Consider the following 15,124-nt stretch of genomic DNA (forward strand, 5'->3'; position numbering starts at 1 on the left):
GGACTGGTGTCACAACAAATTGGAGTGTTGGCCAACAAATGGACTGGTGTCATAGCAAACTGAAACAGCGCTACATTAATAATAGCATTACACTAATAATAATAGCATTACAATGGACCATTACACATATCATTATATCAAAACAATATGTCTGGTTTTTATATTGTACAATGTACTGAACTCACATATTCTATAACAGGGTGTCAAACTCATGGTGTCGCATTGTCGTCATGTGACATATCACAACTTTTTCCCCTTCATTAAAACGGGGATGGGCATGGCCAGCATGTGATACATCTGGCCCATGGACCACGAGTTTGACACCCCTGTTCTATAGTGACACAAAGGATGAAGGCAAATAATAAATATGTAATATAACTTTATTCATGAATTTAAAGCAAAAATAAATAAATAAATCCTCTGAAAATGCTTTGTGGAGTCTTGTTTAGCCTTTGTTCATTTGTTTTGCAATGATAAAGGTGTGAGGACAACTGAAAACTTAGGGTGAGACCTGCCTACTTGATCATTCCTCTACAATGAAAATTTAACAATTAATTTTGGACTTCTAGTATCTTAGATCTTTGCTGAATTACTTTATCTACCTGTATATTATATACATGTACTCATTGATCACATTTATTTATTAAATTTATTTATTTAATATCAGAAAATATTTTCTATTATTTAGAATAGAAAATATTTTCTACTATTTACAAGTTTCTCAAAGTTTGTTGTATCATTTCATTTTGTTGGGAAGCAGTTTGAACTCACCTAATATTTCTCCAATGCCAATGAAAATACCAGACAGTCCAATAAGACTTTTTTCTTCAGCACCAAATTTCTTAATAGCGCCTATACAAGTTCCATATACTCCAGAGAAGAATGTTAATTCCAGCCCTTGAAAAACAACATTATTTCAGTCATTATTATATGCAAGTATTTATCCTTAAGTAAAACATTTTCAGAGGAACTTTCAATAAATATTTCAATGATAATTATTTAGCAAAATTCCCATATCCCTATGTGTCCTCATAAGACTTAAAAAACCGAACACCACTTAGAAACAAACAGTGTAATTCGCAGATAGGTAACATATTAGTACATTCAAGAACTTTCAATATATGCAATGTCTTTATATCAGCTGTTGGTAGATCATTAACTGTCTTTGTATAGGTGAATCAAAATATTATTATCCCCAAATTACAGTCTTCAGAATAGGATAGGCCTCTTTGAATAAAGAAACCAGCAACTATCCCTGCTGTTTGCTACTGTATAGTAACCTGACAGATCATGAGGGCCAAAATTGCATTTTTACCATAAATATGCCCCAAATTCAACAACTCAATTCAATGTCATTAATTGATTTTCATGAAGAAACCAAAGACTGGACGATTAAGAAAAAACATAAGAGATATAACAAATGTCTGTACTATATAAACTTTCAAGATTGGTATTTGCACTCTTGTTCCATTACCTGTATAGGCTGTTGGGACACTAAGTAGCAAAATCCGTTTTGTAGCACACAATTTGAATGATCTTTCTACAAAGAATGCAAAATGGAAATATTTAATTAAACGATGTGAAGAGAATCTTCATTGATTTGTAATTCAAAAATTGGAAACTGGGCTTAATTCCAATATCCCTTTCTCTCTCAATGATAATGAGCTCTTCTCTGGTGGTACTCAACAGTTTTGAACGTAAGTACACTATGGAGCTTAACAAATCAGTGGACTATACCAACTTTGTGAGTCAAAGCAGGATAAACAATTAGGCCAGCTGCACCAAAAATAGGCAATGTTACAAGATTTATAGTAATGTTGCTACTAACATTATATCTCTGCCTCCTTGAGGAGGGAAATCTTAGAAACAAGTTACAAGGAATTGTAACCATTTGCATTTGACTCTTGCTGAGCGTGTCAAAATGCCCTGGGAACTTTTACTTACTTATTGCATCCATGGCCCTTGATGTTTTGCTTTGGCTAGACCTGATAAAACAAGTATTTATTTAATGTGAAAAAATATGTAGTATATTAAGAAAATCATTATCTTGCATCATTATCAACGTTTTCCTTAACTCAGTACCATTTATCATTAAAAAAAATTTAAATATCAATATAGGAAATATTGATTCAGAAATAAGCCAATAACCTAAATTATATGTGTATTAAACTTTTGACATCACTTTTCTTTATGAATTCCCCTTACACATCAAAATAGGTCTGCCCAATATCATGCAACATAAAAATGTATCAACAGAAATTAATTTTCCTACATAAATTACGTATGTAGTTTCATGTAAATTATCTTGTAGCTGTACAGTTTAAATCTAAGCATCCTTCCTACCCTGAATAACTGGGGCAAATGGATTGTTTTCTAGTTACAATGCCTCTCTGCATTAAATACAGGCATCCTTTCTTAGTCAAAAAAGAGCAGAAAGAGAATATATTGATATAACAAAAAATCAACCATTAGCACCTACATGCTATCTGCAATGTTTTCAGAAGTGGTTTCCTCTTCCTCTGAATTTGTTTCTTCTGGAGTTTTAATGAGAAAAAACAAAACGGTGCCCACTAGACTGATCACCGTCAGAGAGATGAAGACAGTCCTACGGTCACTTTCTGTGGAGAAGAAAAATAGTGTGTTATACCTTCTTCAATGAACAGTGTACTCATTCAAAGTTGCCAAAACATTCAGGATATTTTTCAGATAAAACAAAATATAAAGTACAGAACCAAAATTACATTCATAACAAATGTCAGTAAATTTTCACGAATCAATCCAAGATTCTGTATTTGAAGATAACTATGCATATTAACATGTTTTGTTTTAGTATGGTCATGGAATTAGTCGCTTAATTAGGCAATTATTAGGAAATAAAGCGGAAAATCAGTCAAAACTTTTAGTATATTCAGAGGAAGAACTCTCTGCATAAATATTCTGGTAGATAGTTTTAATAGGCGTAATACTGCCTTTGTATCTAAATTCATGTTTACAATAACATAAGGAGGAAATTATCTTCCCAAATGCTTTCACAAATGGTTTGTTGTATTCAGGTCTTTTCCTATGTGTGTGTGTATATAGAGAGAGATATAGGTTTCATGATTTAGATTATATGTATATGTGTATGTGTATGTGTATGTATATGTGTACATATATGCAGGTCTTGGGGGGTTGTATTTGTTCTGGATAGCTGTCAATGCTTCTTTTATAGGCACTTGGGTGAAGAGGGATATGACATCGAAGCTCACAAGTAGGTCGCTGGGTTGTAGGTTTTGTTTCTTTATTGTTTCTATGAAGTGGAGTGAGTTTTGTACGTGTGAGGTGACGGATTCTGTGTAGGGCTAAAGTTGTTTGGCAAGAAATTTGGCAAGATTCTGTAGAGGTGAGCCTATGGAGCTGACTATGGGTCTGAGTGGTGTTCCTTCTTTTTGTATCTTGGGGAGGCCATAGAGCTTGGGGCATCTGTTTGATTTCTCTCTGGGGATGATTACCAACCTAATCCAAAGGGAGAACCCCCCACAAGAACTGAGACACAGAACAGGACAATGGCATCGCCCTCTTCCCTTACATCAAAGGCACCACAGATAAAATCAGCAAAATTCTCCACACAATATCAAGACAGCCTTCAACACTGACCAAAAAATAGCCAACATCTTAAGAAACCCCAAAGACAAAATCCAGCTAGAAAACCAAGGAGTCTACGAAATATCATGCAAAACCTGCCCAGCCACATACATTGGACAAACTAATAGGAGAATAAATGCATGCATCACAGAATACAAGAACGCAGTCAGAAAAGAAGAAAAAACTTCCTCCTTTTTCCAACACCTTAAAGCAACAGGACATGACATTGATTTTGAAGGAACCAAATTACTCTCCAAAACTGAACACTTCAACAAGAGAATAATTATGAAATCTATCGAAATAGAGAAACACCCCCACAACATGAATAAACGTGATGATACCTCCCACCTACCAGACATCTGGAAACTAGCCCTACTCAATAAACGAGTCCCAGCCACAAAAACCAACACAGGACCCAGAACAACACAGGACATCATCACCAATCACCCTCACCAAACATCAATTCCATCAACCAATCAAGATGTGACAACATAGCCAACCAATCCATTTAAAGCAACAAAGCCAACATTACACACACACACACACCTATATTTATAGAAAAATGGCAGCTCCAATCACGCTTTGCTCGCACAAGCATGAAGCCTAATTCAGCCTGTATACATACTGTAATAAAGCATTACATTCTGAAAAACTGTAAAATCTGCTTTCCTTACTGACCAATGAGCTATAGTAAGCCAAGTGAAGAATAGGGAACCTGAAAAAACAGATACAGTCAGACTTCTTTGAAGACTGAACTTTTCAACTGGTCTATCTCGATAGAGATCTCTCTATATCTGATCTATCTATCTATCCATCCATCCATCCATCCATCCATCTATCTGTCTCTCCTACCCCATCCAATATTTTATTTGTATCCCTTTATTATTTTTACAAATAATTGAAGGTGGCAAATATATTCAACACACTTTCCTTCTCCTATATTTCCCCAAACAGCAGCCCTGTGAGGTGGGTTGGGCTGAGAGAGAGTGACTGGCCCAAAGTCATCCAGTTGTCTTGGTAGATAGTTGGCTAGGCCAAGGGAGAATGGAAATGGAAAAGAAGAGAAGAGTGGGAAAGCATTTGCTTATCCACTTCAGGCAAAAAATTGCTTCCACACAAGCTTTTCCTTTTCTTATCTAACTGCTGAGACAGTAAATTATTCTGCTTGTCTGGGTGTAGGTGATTAAATATCAAGGGACACAACATATTTTAAAATGGGATTTGTACATTCAGTAAGATATTGTAAAAATTCAAAGATGGAGACAGTAGGCTGAATACACAGGCTTCAAAGGATTTCATGAACAATACCAACCTGATATGTAAGTTTTCCCTTGCCAGGCAAAATATATGTAGAGATTTCCAAAAAACAAGCTGTAAACAAAAGATAAGTAGTGGTTAATGCATTATTTGTGATATAAGAAAGAAAAAGGTGAATTATAGTTCAAATCAACATTGAAATAATCTCAAGGATTTATCTGTAAAATGTTAAATTATATTGGCATTGCAAGTAGATTCCAACATACCCAGTCAATAAGAGCTCATCTTTCCAAGGTATGTATGTTTTTCTTTCATTACATCAGCCTTCTTTAAACTAATACCCACTGGTGGGTTGGATTTCAATTCCCATAGTCCCAGTCAATAGGACTTTTGGTCATAACAGCTAGCAACTATGAGAACTGAAGTGCAACACAAACAGATCATATCAGGCAAAGAAGGCTCCATGACAAACATGGAAAATTCACAGCACAAATGTTAAAATAGACAAATATTTTGGCTCAACAAGAAGCAGCTTAGGAATATGATCCCAATAATGGAAACAAAAATTCCAATATATGGAAGCAGGACATAATGACAAAGTTTAAAATAACTGAAGAGGAAATACTGCATTTGATTTGAAAATTAAAAGTAGGAATGAAGACAGTTTTCCACCTGCAACCTGATTATACCACTGCCCTTTCACATTCTGACTTTTCCCCCTCTTCAGATCTCATTGTTTTAAAAAAAAGATTTCTGAGATCAGTTTAGAATGCTAGGTTAAGCTGCCAATTTATCCATGAACCAGGGTGGCAGAATCTAGCTGTTTTTGGCTAACCTTGAAATCTAAGCAAGCTTAGACCTTTAAGTATTGGGCAGAAACTACCAGAGGGCTGCAAGCTAGACTGGGAAAATGAAAATATATCTTTAAAGAAGTAAGGGAAAATAAATTGGAATTATTCCTCAGAAAACTACATAAACGTGTCAGTGAAGTTGCCAGTTGATCTCAACTGAAAGAAACATTTTTTAACTACCATATCTTTACAATCCTATCTTGGAAATTCATAGGGTTTTAAAATAAAAACTCTAGCCACTACACTCTTGTTTTGCTTATACAGTCTTCCCAGGGCCGCAATGGAAGTGGTGATTGTTAATAATCCCTTTTGTTTCTATCTACACAAACTGATAAAGGACATTTTATTTTGGATGGCACATACTCTGTGATTGCCATTTTTATCTTGTTAACTGCTGGGCAGTGAGGTCTAACACTCCTAGTGGTGCTGCTGGATACTATCCTCCTGGTGAGGGCCCTGCTGTGCTGAAAACAGACCTCTGCTTTTTTGTTTAGCAACGCTTTATTTTAACAGATGTGTTGCTTTTGAATGATTGTCCTACCTTTTTATGTTTTAATCTTTATTATAAGCTCCTTTGATTATTTGTATTTTTATTTAAATTTGCTTGCTGTCCACCTTGCCTATTTTGCTTAATAAGAAAGCAAAGTATAAATTATATATTTCCTTTCAGAAAGCAGCAGGTATCATTCACAATTCCCAACTTCAACCCAAGAACATCCTCATTAGAATCATGTAAAAGAGGTAGAGAATAAGGGACTAGTCCCACGCTTGACCAATGTTCATTGGCTAAAGTAGAAGCTGAATTTCAATTACCCTGATCTAGGTCAAAGCAATCTAAGCCATCTAGACACAAAATATGTTTTAAATTGAACATGTTATTCATGCTCCCTAACTTATTTTATAATAAAATCGTGGAAATTTCTGAATGCCCTCAAATATTTTCCTATGACACAGATGAGACAGTGACTCAATATAGATTTAGAACAAACTCTTCTTCCCATTTAGGACTCTTTAAATGATAGTTGACATAGAAAGCAGAACTTGAAGGGAACTGTAATTTTAGAAAGCACATATTTTGTGTAAGCCCCAAAACTGACAGCTCAGTTATAAGTTGTACTTTCACAATCTTGCTTTAAGTATCCAGAGAAATACAGCCTAATTATACATTTGTTTCCCAACAAAAGGTTTTTTATATTTGCACCATCTGTGCACTTTCTGGTATTGGGTGATTTCTTCTTCCCTTAGCTCCCATTTGCCTAAAAAATGGTTTAGTGAGTTCCCAATCCTCCAGAATAAATTAGAGGTCAACTGAGAGATGCAAAAGGGAGAGGACACCACTGCAATCTGTGAAGTTTTATTTCATTTCACAAAAGGATTTAACCAAAAGCAATAGTTTAATTATTTACCTGGATTGCAATAATGCCCAGAAAATTCCACTGTTCCTGCCAATTGTGTTTTCATTTGAATTTATTGTTAGACAATTTCCTTGAGCAGTCCACAATACTGGAAATGTAATAATAATTATTGTAAATAAGAAAAGTAATCTTCTAATGTTTGCTTATATTGGTATCTGAAAATGGTTGAATAACATAACATATTTGTATTCTTGGATGCTTCTCAGGGTTGCTTCACAAATGCTTACAGTTGACCCTATTTAAGTATTCAAATAAAGCAGATGATATGGTAAAAAATATGTTAAGTATTAAAATTTTATTCATGTATTCTAGCCACACTTCCAATTGAAGTTCCAATCATTACACATTTTACACAACAAACCTATATAATTCATACTTTATAAACTACAGACAGTATTGTTCAAAGTGAATGCCACTTTAGCTGGAATTTCATTATTGTAATTTTGGGAATAAAGGCAATTTAAAAAGATCCTTAGCAAATCTAAAGAACTTCTTGGTTAATGTGCTAAGACTGTGCTTTAAGAGGGAAATAAGTAATTCCAAATCCTATTGAACGTTTCTTCATAAGGAATAACCATGTATATTTATATTATTCATGTAATGTTCTGGAGTGGTGCAGTGACTCAATGGTTAAGATGCCAGGCTTGTTGGTTGGAAAGCCAGCAGCCCAGGTTTGAGACCCAAGCACCATCTTCCATTTTTGCCCCAGTTCATGCAAACTAGCAGTTTGAAAGCATTTAAATGTAAGTGTATAAATAGGTACATTGTTGATGGGACAATAACAGTGCTCCGTGACGTTTTGCTGGCCACATGACCACAGAAATGTCTTCAGACAGGGCTGGCTCAATGGCCTTGAAACAGAAATTAGCACCACTCCCTATAGTCCGCAACAATTAGCAATGGTACTAATGGTTAAGAACAGTTTTACTACTGGTACCTTCTTAATACTGGGGAATGGGACACATTGTTTGCATTCCCCTCAATGGAAAATGAGAAAAGTGTGGGAAAGCAAATTGAAAAAAAGGTCCATATTACTCAGAATCAACCTAGGCTCTCACCCAAATCTCATGATTCCACCAATAGCAAAATAAAGTCCTTCATAAAATGGAGAGCATCTTTCAGGTTGAGAGGAAGTACTTACCAGCAGCTGCTATTCCAAGGAAAACTGAGGCTGTGTAGAAACTCCAAGTAATAGGCTGGATAAAAATGGCAATATATAGGCTGAAAAGAAAATAGTTTTAATACGCATGATGCCATGCTCACAGAGCTTTGTAAAATAATTTCTATCACTAGTTGGGAGTAATCTGTACTTGATTGATTTTCAGTTGTTCTTACCTCTACGAATTAATTCTAAATCTTATATTTACCCACTTACAAGATATTTAACAGAATAGCAGAATTGGAAGGGACCGTGGAGGTCTTCTAGTCTAACCACCTGCTCAAGCAGGAGACCTACATCAGTGTTGGAGAACCTATGGCACGCGTGCTGGACGTGGCACCCAGAGTCATTTCTTCAGGCATGGGAGTCATCCCCCATTGCTCTTCTGGGTTCCGGCACACTGGACACCTGGTCTTCACGCACGCATGCGTGCCAGAAACCAGAAGGCCAGGTGGCTGGCACGCATGTGCGTGCTGGAAACCACAAGATCATCCTCCCGGCATGCACATGTGTGCCAGCCACCTGGTCTTCCGGTTCCTGGTGCTCCTGCGCAAGTGAAGACCAGCTGGCTGACACAATGGAACACGGAAAAGCAACAGGCAACGGATCAGGTACCCAAAGAGTTGGCTCTGCTGGTCCCTTCCAGCACATAAGCCCTACATCATTTCAGACAAATGGCTGTCCAATCTCTTCTTAAAAGCTCCAGTAATGGAGCACACATAATTTCTGAACGCAAGCCGTTCCACTGGTAAATTGTTCTCACTGTTATGAAGTTATTTCTTAGCTCTAAGTTACTTCTCTCATTGATTAGCTTTCATCCATTGTTTCTTGCTTTAACATCTGGTTCTTTGGAAAACAGATTGACCTCCCTCTTCTTTGTGGCAGCCGCACAAATATTGGAATACTATTGTGAGCCACAGTGGTACATTGGTTAGAGTGCAGTACTGCATGCTACTTCTGCTGATCGCCGGCTGCGTGCAATTTGGCAGTTCAAACCTCAGTAACCTCAAGGTTGACTCAGCCTTCCATCCTTCCGAGGTGGGTTAAATGAGGACCCAGATTGTTGGGGGAAATATGCTGATTCTGTAAACCGCTTAGAGAGGGCTGTAAAGCAGTGTAAAGTGATATGTGTCAAAGCGCTATTGCTATATCATCCCCAGTCCTTCTTTTCACTATACTAGCCTCAACCAATTCCTACAACCATTCCTTGTATGTTTTAACTTCCAGGGCCCTAATCATCCTTGCTGTTCTTCTCTGCACACTTTCTAGAGTCTCAACATCTTTTTTATGATGTGATCAAAACTGGATGCAGTATTCTATGTGTAGTCTTACTAAGGCTTTATAAGGCAGTACTACCTTATAGTACTTAGTACTCCATTCTATCCCAGTAACGCAACCTAGAATGGCTTTGGCTTTTTTGACTGCTGCAACACATTACTGGATCATATTTAAGTGATTGTTCACTAGGACTCCAAGACTCCCACTCCCACTTACTGCTATTGAGCCAGGTTTCACCTAATCTGTACCTGCACATTTGGTTTTTCCAGCCTGAGTATAAGACCTTACTTTTCTCAACATTGAATTTCATTTTGTTGGATAGTCCCCATTGTTCAAGTCTGTCGAGATCCATCTGGATCTTGAATATATCATCTGAGGTGCTGGTTATTTTACCAGCTTAGTGTCATCTGCAAATTTGATAAGTTCCCCTCATCTAAATCATTTGTGAAGATATTGAAAAGTACTGGGCCTAAAAATGGAACTTTGGGGTACCCCACTGCTTCCTTCCTTCCATGTAGATGTAGTTCCATTGGGGACTACACGTTGAGTGTTATTTGGCAGCGTACATCTAGTGCTGATGCTGTTTATCCCTTATTTTTCTAGCTTACTGAAATCCAAGTATACTATGTCCACGGCATTTCACTGGTCTACTGATTTAGTCACTTTGTCAAAGAATGAAATAAAATTGGCATGATCTGTTTTTGACAAACCCATGTTAGTTTCTGATTAAAAATTTGCTTGCTTCTAGGTGTTGCTTGGTTATCTTTTCCAGGATCTTCTGAGATACTGATGTCAGGATGATTGGTCTGCAGTTTCCTGGATCTGCTCCCACCCACCCCCCTTTTTTGTTGTTGTTGAAGTTTTCAAGAAAGGATTGAACCAACATTTGTCTGGGATGATATAAGGTCTCCTGCCATGGGCAGGGAATTGGACTAGAACAGCTCCAATGTCCCCTCTAGCCCTATGATTCTATTCTACTCTAAGACCAGCTGCTATAACAATAGTAGTTATATCATACATTCCCCATCAGTCAATTATATACAAAACAAGAGCAGGTTTTCTAGGTGCAGCTAAGTAAACGGAAATCAGCATAAATTATACCAGGAATTGAAACAATTTTACTTACCTATAGAAGATACCACTAATAAACATGGAAAGTTGTGGTCCTATGACTGCAACCACTGAAGGTGAAATTATATTTGATGCTGAAAACACTCCATAAATAACAGCCATACTGTACAAAGGAATAACAATGATTAGTAAATCATTAACATGTACTTGAAAACTAAGAGAAAAATAAGGAGGAATTTCTTTGGAGTTTTTTTGGGGGGCGGGGAGTGGAAATGGTTCTACAAGGTAAATCTGTCAATATACACACTCTATGTTTGCAACCACAACATTTTTTCAAGCACCATGGTATTACCACATTGCTACACTAATTCACATAGATGCTGTATCTAAAATTATTTTACATGAAGATGCAAGCTACCTTCTTTTACATCTCTCCCCAACCCATAAACAAATTTTATCCATGAGAATTGGATTGTTTGTGCAGTATGTTTATTTTTGATTATGTTCCTTTGGAGATGGGAATTCAGAGACAAATTATAATTCTACCTGTTTTTAGGTTTAATAAAAACAATAAAGGAAAAATGGTTAAGTACAGCATGTAATTCTAAGGTGAGGTCACAAATAATAGTAATAGTTTTCATCTATAGTAAAATTAGCTGTAATTCCCCTAGATCTCCAAATGGAAGTTCTTTTAAACTAGGTTTAGTAAAAACATGCCAAAATCAGTATATTGTTCATTAGCCTGTCTTATTCAAATCATAGTTTGAACTTCTCTAGGATCTTTAATTTACAACTGAAAGCTAGAATTTCTGAACACTGACACATAAAAAAGGAAAACGAGGAAGAACTGATACGTGTATCATGCCTCATTCTCATAGGATGAATTCATCCTGTTCCATTATGCCTGAACCTAGTCATAAAATGTACCCAAAAAACAAAAAGTTAAAATCTTCCAATAAATGATAGTGTTGCTGCTCCATGAGATATGGGTTTTAATGTTCTAGATTTTTAATGTTGTAAGCTGCCCAGTTACTTGTGTTAAGTTAGGCTGGCATATAAATCTACTTAATAAATAAATAATAAAAGATAAGTGTAAAGTACCTTGTATAGCCACTTCCATGAAAATCAGTATGATTTAAATTTGTAATAACAGTTTGCTGTAATACATTAAAATACATTAACATGATTAACAAAATGAACTATTATCCAGATTGTTTTTTTAAAATATATTTAAGTTTTAAATTACAAAACAGACCCACAAGTCACTATAAATACAAGTATTAAATATGCCTCTTTACAATTATTTGGACAAAGTATTTGCAATTAATCTCCTAAGTAAATCAAGTTGTTTTAAATTAAATTTGCATCCAAGAGTGTTACATTAGGAAGTAAACAAAAGTCAAAAATCTAACTAGTTTTAATATCCACTTTCCTTCTGTTAAAGGAGAAACATCATGTTGCTTGATAAAGAAGTGTGCCCAAATCTGCATTTGCCCACAGAAGATAAAATGAGGCACATCTGTAGCAGCAATCATGATGTGGCAAGTAATAAATCCTTAGTTTTTTGTACAGCACTGTAGTACTCTTAAACCATCATGTAAGTTGATCCCATGCTTAGAGGCCTGACTGGCAAAAATCACTGTTTCCATACTCCCCTCCCAAAAAACATTACCTAAAATATTTTTATACAATGGTAAAACTAGACAATGCCTCTATAATTCCATCATTAGAGTCAAAAAGAAGCTTCTAGATAATGTTCTGATTTATTGGCTAGCCCCAGGACATCAGACACATTTAACTGGACTGTGCAAAGCCAAGGATGGCCTTATTCTCCATATTGTTCAAGACAAAAAGGAAAAGAAAAAGGAAGAGCAGAGGATTGCCTAAATACATCTAAGCAGGAGACGTTCTCTTTCCAATTACATTTGCTCATTGTTCCCCTTTTCCCAATACCATTATATATCTACAGATATGGGTTCCTTATTTTAATAAGATAAATTCTCATTAAAAGTTATTTCATATGACAGACTGTACAATTAACTCCTGTGTTTCAGGATTGACACAAGGTCTGAATCTCTGGGCTAAAAGTTAGATGATCGCAAGCCCTTTTTTTTGTTTTTCCAGAGCTAGACTGAATAGTGAAGACTTTGACAGAATGACTAAAGTCTCTAGATGGTGACTTTAGATGGATGTGTCAGGGTGTTTAACATGGCTGGTAGCAACCGATCATGACATGTTTTAGAAGTAACCTAAGAAAGAAGGATCTTCCAGGCAGTCTAAATTATAATTTCTCCCAGCACAACAGAAAGAGGATTGCAATTTTAAAATTATGCTTTTTGAGCAATCAGGAAATCCACACTTATAATAACAGATAAAGGAAATGGCAAGAAAAGGACTGCAAACATCGAGACAATATTACATTCTGAAATATATATTTCTGTTTCATCAAGAAGCTAATCAATGCACATAGGTAAAAGAAACATTTTATCTTACCGCTATATTTCCACATGTTTGGAAAGCAGTGAACATAAACATGAATGCTATTCCTAAAACAATGATGTTCAACTGTTTTTTTAATTCAGAATTCATCTTGTGTTTTATCAGAATGTTGTCAGACTAAAATGTAAGTTAACATTTGTTTTTCAAGCTTCTTCCTTTTTTTAAGTTTCTGAGAAAGGAACAAAAAACACAAATTCTGCATTACTAAATTAACAGCTGTTTTCTGAAAAAACAAAGTATAAAGGAAATACCAGCAAACAGAAATGAATAAATAAAGAGTCTCTACCTTTCAAATGCAGAACAGCAGCAGATGCAAAGAAGCAAAGAAGCCACATTCTGTCCCAGAACTTCATTTATCTACTATATCATGAAATCAGATTTTGACTTGGACACCAATTATCTGATAAAAGGAACATCTACGGAGATTATTTCCATTCATGCCAGACAGGAAATACAGAACAGTTTACAAATCAAGTCAGCTGATCAAATGAGCAAAAAAGAAAAAGCACTCATGAATTCTGGGAAATGCAGTTCAAAGAGCTATACACTAAGGAAAAGAAAGCATTCTAAACAATGCTACAGAATAGAAACACAACGATAAGTGTAAGCATGTACAAAATATCTTTTAGATAATAATGACTGTACATTTTGTTTTTCTCATTTGCCAGGAAATTTTGAGAAAATCTAATTCTGAATAATGTGATATATGATAAAGAGAAAACCTTGAATTGATTTGAATCGTTACTGAACTTGTCTGAAAGGAGTATATAACAAATTAATACTTCTTTTAAGTCCCACTTTATTCAATGGACTCTAAACCTCATTATTTATGATAGCAACCTGTATCTATGAGAACAAATTTCTTTATTATAAATAACAAAAAATATGTAATAATGAATGTAACCCTCCAAATCAAAATGTTACTATCAGTCATCAAAATGTGCAATGCAGTTCAAGAAAAAAGGTAACATCCTAGACAAATATATAATTGTAGTATATAAGGCAAACCTCATGAGAACTAAATCCAATTATATTAATGCATTTGTGGTTTCCCTCATCTAATTTTCATATCCAAATGCTAGATTCAATATTGAATGTGTATCTGGAGAAATGTGTGTGTGTGTGTGTGAGAGAGAGAGAGAGAGAGAGAGAGAGAAGGAGGGAGGGAGGGAGAGAGACAGAGAGAGAAAGAGAAAGAGAGAGAGAAAGAGAGAGAGAAGGAAAGACCGAGAGACCCTGATGAACAGACTGCAAGTGAGCTGGAATGGGTGAGAGAAGGAGAAGTTCAGGATATCCACACCCTACAATCTCTCATAATATATATAATAGATTAAAAGCTATAGCTTTAAATAGTAAGATTCTGTCCAATAGATATAAGCAAATAAAGTATTGGACTTTATCTCACTGTATCATCTTTAGGCTAGGGCAGTGATGACTAATCTTTTTATATGAGTGTGTGTCAAAATTGTGTGTGTGCACGCCAGAGGTGGGTTCCTACCAGTTCGCACCTATTCGGTAGAACCGGTTCGTCAAATCTACCAAACCGGTTAGAAGTGGTTCCACCAGTGGACCCGGAAAGCAGGCCACACCTACAGAAGAGGTTCCAAAATTTTTTGAAACCCACCACTGGTCCTTGGATATGATTATTCTACACTATCATGCTCATATTTATAAAACTCAGTGCCTCTGTGAAAGGTAAGGATGACTACTGCGTTTGTGGTGCAATCAGAACATTGCGTGTGTTGAAGTTGTTTTAACGCAAACCAAAGATGCCTTTTAAAAAACAAGTTTACCTCATATTCTTATGCATGCCAGTGCTGTGTGTGGGGGGTAATTTAAGGTGGTTCTGACAAGTGTCGTCGGCATCTTCATATCCGGTCACATGGGCGGCAAGCCACTCCCATCCGGTCACATGGGCGGCAAGCCACTCCCACAAAGGAGGCCACACCCACAGAGTAGGTTCGAACAAT

The 15,124-nt window shown here is 36.1% G+C and overlaps 1 protein-coding gene across 3 annotated transcripts in view; it reads right to left on the reverse strand.

Moving 5' to 3' along the window:
* MFSD11 (major facilitator superfamily domain containing 11) overlaps positions 1 to 15,124 on the reverse strand; it is a 28,189-nt gene that overhangs the window by 7,138 nt on the left and 5,927 nt on the right. The window contains exons 2-12 of one of the 3 annotated variants that reach the window (XM_014059242.2): positions 13,441 to 13,633; positions 13,149 to 13,323; positions 11,757 to 11,812; positions 10,711 to 10,818; positions 8,289 to 8,368; positions 7,139 to 7,235; positions 4,937 to 4,995; positions 2,480 to 2,618; positions 1,945 to 1,985; positions 1,475 to 1,540; positions 772 to 897 (exon numbers count right to left, since the gene is read on the reverse strand). In XM_014059242.2, the coding sequence (XP_013914717.1) occupies positions 772 to 897; positions 1,475 to 1,540; positions 1,945 to 1,985; positions 2,480 to 2,618; positions 4,937 to 4,995; positions 7,139 to 7,235; positions 8,289 to 8,368; positions 10,711 to 10,818; positions 11,757 to 11,812; positions 13,149 to 13,244 (868 nt within the window). In that variant the 5' untranslated portion in view covers positions 13,245 to 13,323; positions 13,441 to 13,633. The remainder of the gene's footprint in view (positions 1 to 771; positions 898 to 1,474; positions 1,541 to 1,944; positions 1,986 to 2,479; positions 2,619 to 4,936; positions 4,996 to 7,138; positions 7,236 to 8,288; positions 8,369 to 10,710; positions 10,819 to 11,756; positions 11,813 to 13,148; positions 13,324 to 13,440; positions 13,634 to 15,124) is intronic. The other 2 variants (XM_087709866.1, XM_014059243.2) reach the window with 2 other exon arrangements.

The sequence above is a fragment of the Thamnophis sirtalis genome, unplaced genomic scaffold (assembly GCF_051295495.1).
Source record: "Thamnophis sirtalis isolate CommonGarterSnake01/CBP01778 unplaced genomic scaffold, rThaSir2_p1.2 scaffold_3, whole genome shotgun sequence".
Classification (NCBI taxonomy): Eukaryota; Metazoa; Chordata; class Lepidosauria; order Squamata; family Natricidae; genus Thamnophis; species Thamnophis sirtalis.